Below are 13066 nucleotides of genomic sequence, written 5' to 3'. Positions count from 1 at the left end.
TATCAATATTCTTAATTATTTCAACAAGGTTCAGGCAGAGAATGAAGTTTAACAGATAACTCAACTAACTCTTCAACAATATCTCGCAACATAGAATTATAACCGGGATCTTTCTTCATATTTTCAAGTACAAAACCCCTCCGGTCTTCGTACCGGAATTGAGTGTAACTTTCCGGATTGTTCATTATAGAAGCTCCGATTTTACCATCAAGAAGAGTAGTTGGAAAATACAGTGTAGCTGTAACAACAGCACCAAGCTTTTGTTCATTATATCCATCAATTATTTCTTCCCACGATGGATAATTTTTAATAATTGGATTCATTTTTAAACATTTAATCAAATTATTGTAATAGTATTTTATCATTTCCAGAGATTTTACATCACGGAATTTGCGCGAAGCGCAAAGATGAAGAAATAAAGCAACGTCTGCTGCAAGTGGTGAATACCGAAGAAGTTGAAAGTCAATTATTCGGCAACGCGGAGGTGATGAATTGTCAAACATAAGATTATTGGACCACAAATCACCGTGGCTTATAACGTTGCGCCTTTTTGAGGAAGCTTTTATCGCATCAAAGACTTTTTTACAAGCCTCAGAAATAAATTTTGTTTCTAAATTCATATCTTCAGCTATTTTTACAGCCACATCAACACCCGCACAGTACCATTGATATTGAAGCCCTGAAGTAAGAAAATAATTTTGTTCAATAATGTGAGGATAGACGTCAATAAGCGGCCGCCCTAGATGTTCTTCAACAACTAAAGAAGCTGCGTGAAGGTTCGCCAGAGCTGTTAAACCAGATTTTATAAATTCTTCATCCAAAATTTTAGTCGAACACATTTTAAATCCTTTGTGTCCTAAATCTTCCAGGACCAGTGCATCATTTTTTATTAAATAACAACGAGGACCCCAGATGTCTCCAGTGTACTCTACTAACATCTTCGGTACAAGATCTTGGAAGAAGCCAGTCTCTTGACGAAACACCTCCGTGTCTTTTATATACGTCGCTTGATCAGGATAATCATACGGCACAACTTTAACGAAGAAGCTTTGTTTTAATGAAGAACCGTCTATATTTTTCACCACTACAACCAGACGTAAGTGTGAAGATAAAAACCCTATTTTTTCATCTGAATAATTTTTTAGTGAGTACGCTAAGACCTGAACTTGATTCCCGATTTTGGTCTTTGCTATTTTTTTTACGTCATCCTTGGTGATGATTTTTGTAAAATCAAATGAACTTGCTGTTCTACAAGCCATGACTGACACTACTTATCAATGCAACGAGTTGAACCTCAATTTATATACTCTAAAGCTATTTATTTAACAATTTTTATCGTAATACAAAAGCAAATATTTTAATTAAATTTTAATTGATATAATGCGGAAATAGTAAATCAAAATGATGTGTTGATATCTTGATAAATCAGAAAGTGTGTCAAGATATTAGTAAACAAATTTAATCTGCATCTCAAATCTCTAGATACATAATTAAGAAATGACCTTGTATCTTGTGAACTATTGACATTTTTAAAGATATAAGCTCATTCTGATGTTACACTCATCAAGGGCTTTCATTTGAGTACCCACATGCATTTTTGATATATTTTTCATATATACATATATATAAATATATAAAATATATGAAAAATTGATGTGGGTACTCAAATGAAAGGTCTTGATGAGTGTAACTTCGGGATGAGCTTATATCTTTAAAAACGTCAATAGTTGAGAATTTACAGTGCAATTTAATAAATATTTTGTGAACTATTGACATTTTTAAAGATATAAACTCATCCCGACATTACACTTATCGAGACCTTTCATTTGAGTACCCACATCAATTTTTCATATATTTTATATATTTATATATATTATATATATGTATATATGAAAAATATATCAAAAACGCATGTGGGTACTCAAATGAAAGGTCTGGATGAGTGTAACATCGGGATGAGCTTATATCTTTAAAATCGTCAATAGTTCAGAAATTACAGTGTAATTTAACAAAATTCATTATTTACTAAAGCAAAATTTTATTTATTTATCGTTTACAAGTCACGGCAGTCACGTAGTGACTGCAAGGTTTCTAGTATTTAATTATTTATTAGTTGATTTTTTTTTTAATTAAAATAAAATTGCAAGTGCTAATAACTGGATCTTTCACTTTCAGTTATAAATTAAATATTTACAATTAATATAGGATAAAATATAATTGATATAACTAATGCGGAAATAGTAAATCAAAATGATGTGTTGATATCTTAATAAATCAGAAAGTGTGTCAAGATATTAATAAAAAAATTTAATCTGCATCACGTCGTATGAAAAGCCAGTATGGAATTTCAACAATGCTAAGGACACTTGCACCAACAAAGAGACCCAATGCGCTTCCTACTGAAACTTAAATTCAACAAATTTAATTTAATAAGTATAAATATTAAATTTGATAAATATTTCTCACCTACAACATCTAGCAGTGAAAAAACAGTGTATCGCTCATAGCGCTTAACTGGTCCAGGTAACATATTAAATTCTAATTTAGTTACAGCCCAAGATGGAATATTATCTTTGTCCAAAGTATTGCGATCTTGAATGACTATTATTTCTTCACAATCTGGTAAACAATTATCGTTTTCCACTTGAACAATAGCTTCTCTGTTTTCAAGTCCACATTTAAGTTCCGTAGAATTACAGGTTTTAAATTCTTTTGAGTAGGGAAAAAGATGACCTACACATCCACAGCTCTCGTTAAATTTTTTAATTTGACTCTCGAGCATGCATGCGTGGTAGTTGTAAGTTTTTAGAAGAAATAAATTATCAGCTTCTGCCGGAAATCGACATCGACGATCTTCTATGGACAGAGAGGAAATTCCAGGCTCATTGTAGGTGGGTATTTGAGTTATATCCCAGACTGTTGGAGTTGGATTGCCCCACTGGACTGTTAAAATTATATCACGACCGCCTTTTTCAGTTGGAAGTTCTAGTTGATTTGTCAACATTAACTAAAAAAAAAAATAAATTATCTATATTATTAATTTGTGCCTTTTCAAGGTTTCATATTATGATAAGTATTTAGGCTGCATTCGAAAATTCTCTATCTCTAGATACATAATTAAGAAATGACCTTGTATCTTGTGAACTATTGACATTTTTAAAGATATAAGCTCATCCCGATGTTACACTCATCGAGACCTTTCATTTGAGTACCCACATCAATTTTTCATATATTTTATATATTTATATATATGTATATATGAAAAATATATAAAAAATGCATGTGGGTACTCAAATGAAAGCCCTTGATGAGTGTAACATCAGAATGAGCTTATATCTCTAAAAACGTCAATATTTAAGAAAGTACAGTGCAATTTAATAAATATCTTGTGAACCATTGACATTTTTAAAGATATAAGCTCATCCCGACATTATACTCATCGAGACCTTTCATTTGAGTACCCACATCAATTTTTCATATATTTTATATATTTATATATATTATATATATGTATATATGAAAAATATAACAAAAATGCATGTGGGTGCTCAAATGAAAGCTCTTGATAAGTGTAACATCGGGATGAGCTTATATCTTTAAAATAGTCAATATTTAAGAAAGTACAGTGCAATTTAACAAAAGTCATTAATTAATAAAGCAAAATTTAATTTATTTATGATTCACAAGTCACGGCAGTCACATAGTAACTGCAAGGTTGCTAGTATTTATTAATTTATCAGAATCAATTTGTTTTTTTTAATTAAAATAAAATTGGTTTCTAAGCTCAGGTGTAATGCACTTCTATAGAATGTATACCCAGAAGTAAATGAATAAATAAATATTATATATACTCCTTACGTTAAAGTAAGGATGCGATGCACTCCAGTAATTTGTTTTGTTGGGATAAATTATAAATCTCGCACTTTTTTTATGGTGATCCATTGTGAATTTAGGAAGATGAGGATCATCGGGAAGTTTTGAGTGAAGACTGTTGAATGAAAGACAGTGCCCGAGGTTTGTTGATAGTGGAAAAAATAGCTTGCAGCAATCAATTACTTCGTCATTCCATATGCAGACTCCAAAAATATCATCGCAGTTGGGTTTTACCTGTGTTTTAAAAATAAAATTATTTTTAAAAATATTAATTAATATTTTAATTAGTTACATATTCTCCTAATTGAACAAATTCTTCGGATGTTATTGGTTTTGGTAGTGACCCATCGTACCCCATTTTAGCCCAGTGGCTTAAACGACTTAGAATTGATGCTTTGCGAGGATTGATGCCTGTAATTCTGACAAAAATAATTAAACAGATAAAAATTATTTATAAAATTCTTAAAACTATATTAAATATAAAATATACTCTGTTGCATAATCTCTGGCTCGGGAGCTGAAAGAAAAACAAAAATGAAGCGCTGGGAAATTAACTTCCCATTTTAAATAATCTGTATCCATTGTAATTGCCACTTTACGAGTTGTAAAGTCAGAAATAATCCCCATAATTAATGAAGTACAGAGCCACCAACTCAGACCGCAAGCTATCATCCAAAAAATTCTGCAATTAAAAATAATAATTATTGTTTGTATTTTTATCATTTTATTTAATAAAGTACTTACTTTTCTGACCAGTGAAGCTCTTCGTCAACAAGATATGCTATTCCATGAAGACTTGAGTTTTCAAAATAAGTTTTTATTATTTTCCAAATGCTAAATTTTTTTTTCGGCTCCTTTTTTTTCATTTTTATTGTTTCGCTTGAATTTTTTGACTTGTCCATTGTAATACGCTATTTAATAATAATTATTCTTCACGGTAGATTATTTACGCCGTATATTTACAATAAATTATTCAATAAAGATTGGTATCATAAAACACCGTATAAATTTATCTTTTGAAATATCAGATCATGAAATTCCACTTGTAAATAAATAAAATAATTATAATCACGCGAGGGTGTTTATAAATTATTATTTTTTTTTTTTTAAATTTATGAGTCAAGTTTAATAAATAATTTATTTAATTCTTATCAAGTATATAATATTATAATTGTAGTTGTAAAATTACATTTTTATTTTTTTTTTTTTAATTTCTTCATGCCAATTTTTTTAATAATTTTTTGTTATAATTTATGAAAATTTTTTATTTTAAAAATTATTACAAACAAATAAAAAAAAAAAAATGACACGTAGATAATTTGAAAAACTGTAAGTGCAATTTAAAAAAACCTTTTTTAGTTCTAATTTAATAAATGAAACAAAATCAAAAAATTAAAAATGTCGGCTAACTTTATTATTATTATTATAATTTATTTGTTAGAAAAATTCTTAAAATTTAATAATTATCTGCTGAATTAATTTTGATATTTTTATGACATTAAAATTAGCACTTAAAAATTTTTTTAATTTTATTTATTAAAAAAATTAGTTCCAAAAAATTATTTTTAAAAAATTGCATTTTTAATTTCTTAAAATTTTTACGTCAATTTTTTTTTATAATTTTTTTTGCTATAATTTATTTATTATAAAATTTAAAAAGTAATTAAATATCTGCTAAATTAATTTTTATCGAATTTTTATTTCAAATAATGATACTGAAGTTAGCTGCACGGAAAAAAGTAAACTGTAATATTCACTCGGATTCCGGTTAATTTTTATAGTTTCAAACAGTAAAACGGACATCGGGGTGGCAAAAATATAAATATTACAGAACTTAATGTAGAAAGTATGAAAGCCACAATTTATAATTTAATATCCAAAATAAGTGATTATTAGTAGCTGTCACTATAGTAAATAACGACTCTTTCATCTTGAAAAATTACAGTTTCAAACAGTAAAAATTGCTATTTCAATATATAGTCCATATTATGAGGAGAAGGGGAACTCATATGAAAGAGAAGGGGGTCTCACTCTGGGAGAATTTAACATTTGAAACAGTAAAAATTATACTTTTAAAATATACATTTTACCAGTCCAAGCGAGTCAATAATTACAGTTTGATTTTTAGCGTTGCGTTTAAAATTTACTATTTTACTTTGTAAATATTGACGTTGCTTGTATTAGAAATTTACTAACTTTATTTTATACTATTTACATATCATAAGATCATTTTTTTGGTACGAAATGATAAATATCAAAGTCTGAATTCTTGATTATTATACTTAAACATTTTAGACATTTACATAGCGAATATTACTGTTTGAAATAGTATTTTCTTTCATTTAAATAGTAAATTGTAACGTTTAAATTGTAAATAATATAAAGTGAATAGTAAAATCAGGATTTTACTGTTTGAAATGGTAATTTTTAGCAGTTGATCATCACTTATTATAAATCGACTATTATTTATTACAGTTTACTTTTTTCCGTGTAGAAAGTGTAAAAGCCACAATTTATAATTTAATATCGAAAATGTGATTAGTAATTGTCACTATAGTAAATAACGACTCTTTCATCTTGAAAAATTACAGTTTCAAACAGTAAAAATTGCCATTTCAATATATAGTCCATATTATGAGGAGAAGGGGAACTCATATGAAAGAGAAGGAGGTCTCACTCTGGGAGAATTTAACATTTGAAACAGTAAAAATTATACTTTTAAAATATACATTTTACCAGTCCAAGCGAGTCAATAATTACAGTTTGATTTTTAGCGTTGCGTTTAAAATTTACCATTTTACTTTGTAAATATTGACGTTGCTTGTATTAGAAATTTACTAACTTTATTTTATACTTTTTACAAATCATAAGATCATTTTTTAGGTACGAAATGATAAATATCAAAGTCTGAATTCTTGATTATTATACTTAAACATTTTAGACATTTACATAGCGAATATTACTGTTTGAAATAGTATTTTCTTTCATTTAAAGAGTAAATTGTAAATAATATAAAGTGAATAGTAAAATCAGGATTTTACTGTTTGAAATGGTAATTTTTAGCAGTTATGATCATTACTAATTATAAATCGACTGTTATTTATTACAGTTTACTTTTTTCCGAGTGTCAGCTGTCAATTTTAAAAATTTTTATTACAATAAATCAAAAATAAAAACTTATCAAGTGCCTGCTAACTGTAATGTCATGCATAATAATATAATAATGCTATCATATCAATCGATCAGAACTTAAAAATAAATTTAAAACAAAGATGTTTGATGACATCAGGCAATTAAAAAAAACAAGATGGAAGTAATTTCCGGTAACTTTTATTTTTATTTAAATTTTATCCTACTCTAAGTATAGTAAGACTATCCTGTGAGAAAGTGAGAAAGAAACATACCTATAGTGCGTGCGTTTCAATCGTTGGCGCTAGTGGGCCATCTAGAAGGGAAGATTTTGCGACTTGCGATTGTATAGTCTATCGTATACCTGTAATAGAAACCCAAATTAATTACAGAACTTAATTTTATTATTTAACCTCACAGCAATCTACAAATCGGTTAACCGTGACACGATTAAAAGTGTGCAGTAAAATTTTTTTTAATAAATTTTTTATATAATTATTCATAATTGATCCAACTAATAACAACGTTATAATGGCGTTAAATCCGTCGTACGAAGCAATCGGCAAGGGCTTCGTCAGCCAATATTACGCACTCTTTGATGACCCTAATCAAAGACCGAATCTGATTAATTTATACAGCGTAAGTATTTTATTTATTTCTCATTAATTAATCCCTTAATTATTATTTTTTGATCAACTAGCAAACATAACCTAAATGTGTGGTATCTTGTAGGCGGAGTCATCGTTCATGACTTTTGAGGGCCAACAAATTCAAGGAGGCCTTAAAATAATGGAGAAGCTCAATGTAATTATTAATTTTTTAAATCAGCTGTTTATTTAAATTAATTTAAATTATTTTTTCAGAGCCTGGGTTTCCAAAAAATTGAACGTGCAGTCACGTCCGTTGACTCCCAGCCAATGTTCGATGGTGGAGTACTAATTAGTGTTTTTGGTAGATTGAGGGTAAATATCAATTTAATAATTTATTATATTAAATTACGGAATGGTTATTATAATAATAATAATAATAATAGAAAAAATGTTTAGCTAATTCTGGTTCCAAAATACAGAGCTTAATTGAATGTTATATCAATTATTTATAATAACGAATTTACTAATTGATAATTGATTAAATATAATTATATTAAAGTTAGCAGTCAGGAAAAGTTTTAATTTTATTTAAAAAATTAATTTCTTCTGAAAAATTATTTTAAAAAAATAGAATTTTTAATTTCTACATGTCAATTTTTTTTATTTTTTTTTTTTTGCCATAATTTATTTGTTAAAAATGATCAAATATCTGCTAAATTAATTTTATTTAAAAAATTAATTTGTTCTGAAAAATTATTTAAAAAAAAATGAAATTTTTAATTTCTACATATTAGTTTTTTTTATTTTTTTTTTGCCATAATTTATTTGCTAAAAATATTTTTAAAATTATCAAATATCTGCTAAATTCATTTTAATAAAATAGTTAAATTAAAGTTAGCAGTAACTTGACAATCTTCTAATTTTATTTAACAAAAAAATTATTTTAATGAAGAAATAATTTAAAAAAAATAGAATTTTTAATTTTTTTTTGCCATAATTTATCTGTTAAAAATTATAAAATATCTGGTAAATTAATTTTAAAGAAATAAAGTGATTATCTTGATGGTTGGGCAGACCGATGATGATCATCCCCATGCGTATGTCCAGACTTTTGTCTTGTCGCCTATCGGCACCAGCTTTTTCGTGCAGCACGACATCTTCAGACTCGGGTTGCACAACGAAATCTAAGCTATAAATCTTTTCGATCGTCCAATCATTATGAATCGTGGTAAAAATAAATAACCAACCTCAAGAAATTTTTATCGCCTCAAATCACCTTTGCTTGATTCCTAAACTAAACGGAAAGAACAAGATGACACTGGATATCATCCCAGATTATACTCGGTAATATCTGTGGTGAAAAAATATTTTCAGATAGTAGCTAAAAAAAATCCAGATTACACTGCGTGATATCTAGAATATACTCATTGTAATCTGGATTATACTAGCTACTATCTGAAATTTTTTTCACTCATTATAATCTGGGATAATATCCAGTATTATCTTGTTCTTTCCGTGTAGTTGACATATCAATTTTATTTAATTATTTATAATTAATGATTTTTATTAATATTTTAACAGAGCATGATTTATAAATTAGTTTTTAATTTTATAAATACTAACTTGAATTTACAATTAATATTTTTCATAAATTCTAAAGTAGAATCGAAGAAGTTTGATTTTTTTTAGTACAAAATCTTAATTTTTTTCATCTTATAGAAGCTTAATAAAATAATTTAATATTACAGACTGATGACGATCCTCCGCACATGTACTTCCAGACGTTTGTGCTGAAGCCACTGGCAAATTCATTCTTCTGTCAACATGATATCTTCCGTCTTGGTATTCATGACAAATTATAAGAAGAGCAGAAGTTATAAGATTGAATTTTAATAAAATAAAGAAACAAATCTTGAAAGAAGATAACAATACTGCTCGTTGATTTTTTATCAACAATTTCGAGTAACAGCTTAACTACCAGAGCTGATATCGGAAATTAAAATAAAAAAAGTAACAAAAGAAATAAAGCTTTCTATGTATCTTTTTTTTTTTTTTTTACATTTACTCATTAATTTTCTTATTGTAACTATAAACTCAACGCTTTGTTTTACTTTTACATTCATTGCAACATTTTCATTTAATACTTAGACAGAGTTTTTATACGACAAAATAACTAAAATTTTATAAATAGTTTCAATAAAGGATAATTTAATTTAAATTGCTTTTATAATTATTTTTAGTACTTTTTATTAATAACATTTTTATTATTTATTTTTTTCACTAATTAGTAATCACAATTAATAAATCCCCTTAAATATTTTAATAAAAAAAAAAAATAAATTCTGGTCGATAATTTATAATTAAAAAAATTACATTACTTTAACATGATTAATAATTAAAAATAAGTATATTAATTGTTAAAAAAAAAAAATTAATTTTTTTTTTTTTAAATAATTAATGAAGAGTGTTTATAAATTTCCACGTTTTTCCTGCTCTTTTTCAATAGCTTCAAATAGTGCTTGAAAATTTCCAGCTCCAAAGCCCTGTAAGCGAAAATTAAATTACTTATTTAATTAAAAAATTTTTTTTAATTAAAAAAAATACTTACATTGTGATTTCTTCGTTGAATTATTTCAATAAAGAGTGTAGGCCTGTCTTCGACATTTTTAGAGAAGATTTGAAGAAGATAACCATTTTCATCGAAATCAATAAGAATTTTAAGTTTCTGAAGAACTGTTAGATCTTCTATTACTTTTGTACTGCTAGACTTCAATCGGTGCCTGAGCATATCGTAATAACTGTCCGGGACATACAAAAATTCAACTCCCCGCGCTCTTAAATTTTCAATTGACGTAATTATGTCACTTGTATTAAGAGCGATGTGTTGAATACCCGGGCCTCCGTAGTACTCAACAAATTCTTGGATTTGAGACCGTCTTTTTCCTGGTGCTGGCTCGTTTATTGGGATCTTCACCGTTTCTTCCCAGTTAGTCATTACGATGGAACGGAGTGCTGAGAATTCTGTGTGCAGCTGAGTGTCATCGACGGACCAAAATCTATGGAACTGCAGACACTGTTCATACCTGATGGAATAATTAATAAATTATTTAAATTGATTTTTTAAATATTTAGTTAAATATTTTACCATTTAGCAACTGGCTCCATTTGTTGGTCCGGTTGATTACCGACACAATGATCAACAAAATCTAATAAAGTTGGTGGCCTGCAATGACACATTATTTTAATGACATTAAAGTTAGCTGTCACTTAACAATTACTCAATTTTTTTTAACAAAAAAATTTGTTCTAAAAAATTATATTTTAAAAATTGCATTTATTAATTTTTAAAATCTCTACTTGTCAATTTTTTTTTTTGCTATAATTTATTTGTTACAAAAATTTTTAAAATTATTGAGTATCTGCTGAATTAATTTTCATATTATTTTAATAATTTATAAATTATTTAAAAAATTTTTATAAAACTTAAATCAGCCGACATTTAACAATTTTTTATTTTTTTAATGACATTTTACAATTTTTTAATTTTATTTAAAAAAACAATTTTTTTCCAAAAAATTATCTTCAAAAAATTGCTTTTTTTTTACTTTCTAAATTTCTACATGTCATTTTTTTTTTTTAATTATTATTTTTTGCATTAATTTATTTGTTAAAAAATTTTTTAAATTATTAAATTAATTTTCTTTATTTTTTATTAATTAAATTAGAACTAAAAAAAAACTTACAGTAGTCTGCTGATAGGATCAGGTTGCACATCAACAAATCCCGGAAGAAAACGTCCTTTATACTTTGTTCTGTCAATTAAAGTGTGCAATGTGTCGCCAAACTATAAATAATTTTATTTTTGTTTATCCTATTAATTATTAAAAAATAAATAAAATATTTAAATAAATAAAAATTAACTGTTTGAATGGTAGCCGTCTTAACAATCCCATGTTCATCTTTTTCTTCTTTGACAGCTCTAACGATTGTAGCGCCACGCTCTTTCGCAACACGAACAATAGTGTCAATATCTTCGACATTAAAAGCAATATCTCTCACTCCGTCTCCGTGTCGTGCTAAATGCTGGGACATCTCTTTGTCATCTGGCTCATAAGCAGACTCAAATACAAAAATAATTTTATTTTGTTTGACAGCATGAGAAGCTAATTTCCGCGAGCCGGTTTCTAATCCTCGGTAGCCCAGTGGTTCGAAGCCGAATCTCGCGCAATAAAAAGCCGCTGCTTGCTTTGCATTTCCTACCCACAATGTCAGGTGATCAAATGCCAGGAATTTTCCACCAATTGGCTAAAAAAAAAAATATTCAATTTTTTAATTATTGATTTTTTAATGATACTAATTAATAATAATAGTAATTTAATTATATTATTAATTAAATTAGAACTAAAAAAATTTTTTTAATAAATTTCTAAATAAATAAATACTGAAGTTAGCTGACAGCTGTCAAATTTTTTTAATTTTCATAACAAATTAATTAAAATTAGAAAAATGCTTTAAAAAATTTCCACTGATAATTTTTTTTTAATTTTCACATGTCAATTTTCTTATTTAATTTTTTTTATAATAATTTAATTATTATAAAATTATAAAAAAAATTTTAATATCAATTAACTTCAGTGTCTTATATTTTTAATGCAACAAATAGATTATTTTTAAATAAACTTACTTTTGGGCCTTTATCCGTGTAAGTAGTCTGTAAAAAGTAAAAAATATATTTTTATTAAAATTAAAATAATTTTATAGCAATAAAAATACTTATGCTAAATTAACTCACCATATTTTCGACTGTGAATTAATAAGTATTTTTTTAATCTTAAATGATGATAAACCAGCTATCTCTTGATACAAACTGAAGACTCTGCTTTTGAGCATTTAAATAAGAGAGACTTGAAAGTGGGTAGGACCTAAATCTTCAAAGCAATTGGCTGGAAGACGGAGGCTTGTTTACCAAGCAAGTTTCAAGTTTTTATTTTATTATAAATTAAAACAAGATTATTAATTATCTAGAAATATTAAAACCGGATTATCACCAAGTAAGCGCATGATTTCTGCCAACTTATTTCAAATCACTGCTAAAATAATTTTGTAAATTTTCAATTTAAAAATTTTTAGTTTTTTATCAAAAAAATTGTTTAAAAACTTCAAGTGCAATTTTTAAAAACTCAATAATTAATTAATTTTTCCAAAACTATTTTTCTTATTTACACGCTAAAAATTTTTTCCTGTAGTTAATAATTTATTTATTGTCGTCATAAACAAATACAATATTAATTTATTCAAGGATTAAAATTAAAACGAAGTAATTCTGCGTAATTTGCAATAAATAATAGTTGTTTATTATAAAATTTTTTTCAATACAATTAAAAGAAAAAAAAATAATATTTAAATGAATTTTATAAATTAAAAATAACTACATAAATATTTTCATTTAAAGTAAAGGTAATCAACTATTACAG

At 26.5% G+C, this 13066-nt stretch overlaps 4 protein-coding genes across 5 annotated transcripts; 1 reads left to right on the top strand and 3 right to left on the bottom strand.

The window, feature by feature from the left end:
• Positions 1-11: 11 nt before the first annotated feature.
• LOC123265002 lies at positions 12-1464 on the bottom strand. The gene has a single exon (XM_044728566.1). The coding sequence runs from the start codon at positions 1257-1259 to the stop codon at positions 21-23; it is 1239 nt and encodes a 412-aa protein (XP_044584501.1). The 5' UTR covers positions 1260-1464; the 3' UTR covers positions 12-20.
• Positions 1465-2170: 706 nt separating this feature from the next.
• On the bottom strand, positions 2171-7360 carry LOC123265274 (sodium channel protein Nach). The gene is made up of 7 exons (XM_044728962.1): positions 7278-7360; positions 4618-4784; positions 4364-4555; positions 4166-4292; positions 3859-4107; positions 2467-3007; positions 2171-2405 (listed from the first exon to the last, which is right to left on the bottom strand). The coding sequence occupies exons 2-7, from the start codon at positions 4773-4775 to the stop codon at positions 2308-2310; spliced, it is 1365 nt and encodes a 454-aa protein (XP_044584897.1). The 5' UTR covers positions 4776-4784; positions 7278-7360; the 3' UTR covers positions 2171-2307.
• LOC123265275 (probable nuclear transport factor 2) lies at positions 7342-9810 on the top strand. Of its 2 annotated transcripts, XM_044728964.1 has the most exons (5): positions 7342-7641; positions 7735-7806; positions 7866-7964; positions 8667-8820; positions 9341-9518. In XM_044728964.1, the coding sequence occupies exons 1-4, from the start codon at positions 7534-7536 to the stop codon at positions 8778-8780; spliced, it is 393 nt and encodes a 130-aa protein (XP_044584899.1). In that variant the 5' UTR covers positions 7342-7533; the 3' UTR covers positions 8781-8820; positions 9341-9518. The 2 variants fall into 2 exon arrangements, with proteins under 2 accessions (XP_044584899.1, XP_044584898.1); XM_044728963.1 differs by lacking the exon at positions 8667-8820 and having other exon boundaries at positions 7350-7641; positions 9341-9810.
• Positions 9811-9973: 163 nt separating this feature from the next.
• Positions 9974-12491, bottom strand: LOC123265612 (4-hydroxyphenylpyruvate dioxygenase). The gene is made up of 7 exons (XM_044729405.1): positions 12385-12491; positions 12277-12303; positions 11514-11897; positions 11336-11436; positions 10738-10815; positions 10201-10675; positions 9974-10135 (listed from the first exon to the last, which is right to left on the bottom strand). Exons 1-7 carry the CDS (start codon positions 12385-12387, stop codon positions 10061-10063), a joined length of 1143 nt encoding a protein of 380 aa, XP_044585340.1. The 5' UTR covers positions 12388-12491; the 3' UTR covers positions 9974-10060.
• Between the last annotated feature and the right edge of the window lie 575 nt (positions 12492-13066).

This window comes from Cotesia glomerata, linkage group LG5, assembly GCF_020080835.1.
Source record: "Cotesia glomerata isolate CgM1 linkage group LG5, MPM_Cglom_v2.3, whole genome shotgun sequence".
NCBI classification, from domain to species: domain Eukaryota; kingdom Metazoa; phylum Arthropoda; class Insecta; order Hymenoptera; family Braconidae; genus Cotesia; species Cotesia glomerata.
Note: the sequence above shows the minus strand (reverse complement) of the source record. Positions and strands in the feature narration are given on the sequence as shown.

Bases quoted from the DNA above. Each gene is read 5' to 3' on its own strand.
- LOC123265002 (XM_044728566.1), bottom strand. From the start codon at position 1,259: ATGGCTTGTAGAACAGCAAGTTCATTTGATTTTACAAAAATCATCACC.
- LOC123265274 (XM_044728962.1), bottom strand. From the start codon at position 4,775: ATGGACAAGTCAAAAAATTCAAGCGAAACAATAAAAATGAAAAAAAAG. The intron at 4,108-4,165 runs GTAACTAATTAA...TTTAAAACACAG, and splicing joins TTGTTCAATTAGGAGAATAT to GTAAAACCCAACTGCGATGA. The intron at 2,406-2,466 runs GTGAGAAATATT...GTTGAATTTAAG, and splicing joins TTCACTGCTAGATGTTGTAG to TTTCAGTAGGAAGCGCATTG.
- LOC123265275 (XM_044728963.1), top strand. From the start codon at position 7,534: ATGGCGTTAAATCCGTCGTACGAAGCAATCGGCAAGGGCTTCGTCAGC. The intron at 7,642-7,734 runs GTAAGTATTTTA...GGTATCTTGTAG, and splicing joins ATCTGATTAATTTATACAGC to GCGGAGTCATCGTTCATGAC. The intron at 7,965-9,340 runs GTAAATATCAAT...TTAATATTACAG, and splicing joins GTGTTTTTGGTAGATTGAGG to ACTGATGACGATCCTCCGCA.
- LOC123265612 (XM_044729405.1), bottom strand. The intron at 10,816-11,335 runs GTAAGTTTTTTT...GTGTCATTGCAG, and splicing joins GATCCTATCAGCAGACTACT to GCCACCAACTTTATTAGATT. The intron at 10,676-10,737 runs GTAAAATATTTA...TTATTCCATCAG, and splicing joins ATGGAGCCAGTTGCTAAATG to GTATGAACAGTGTCTGCAGT.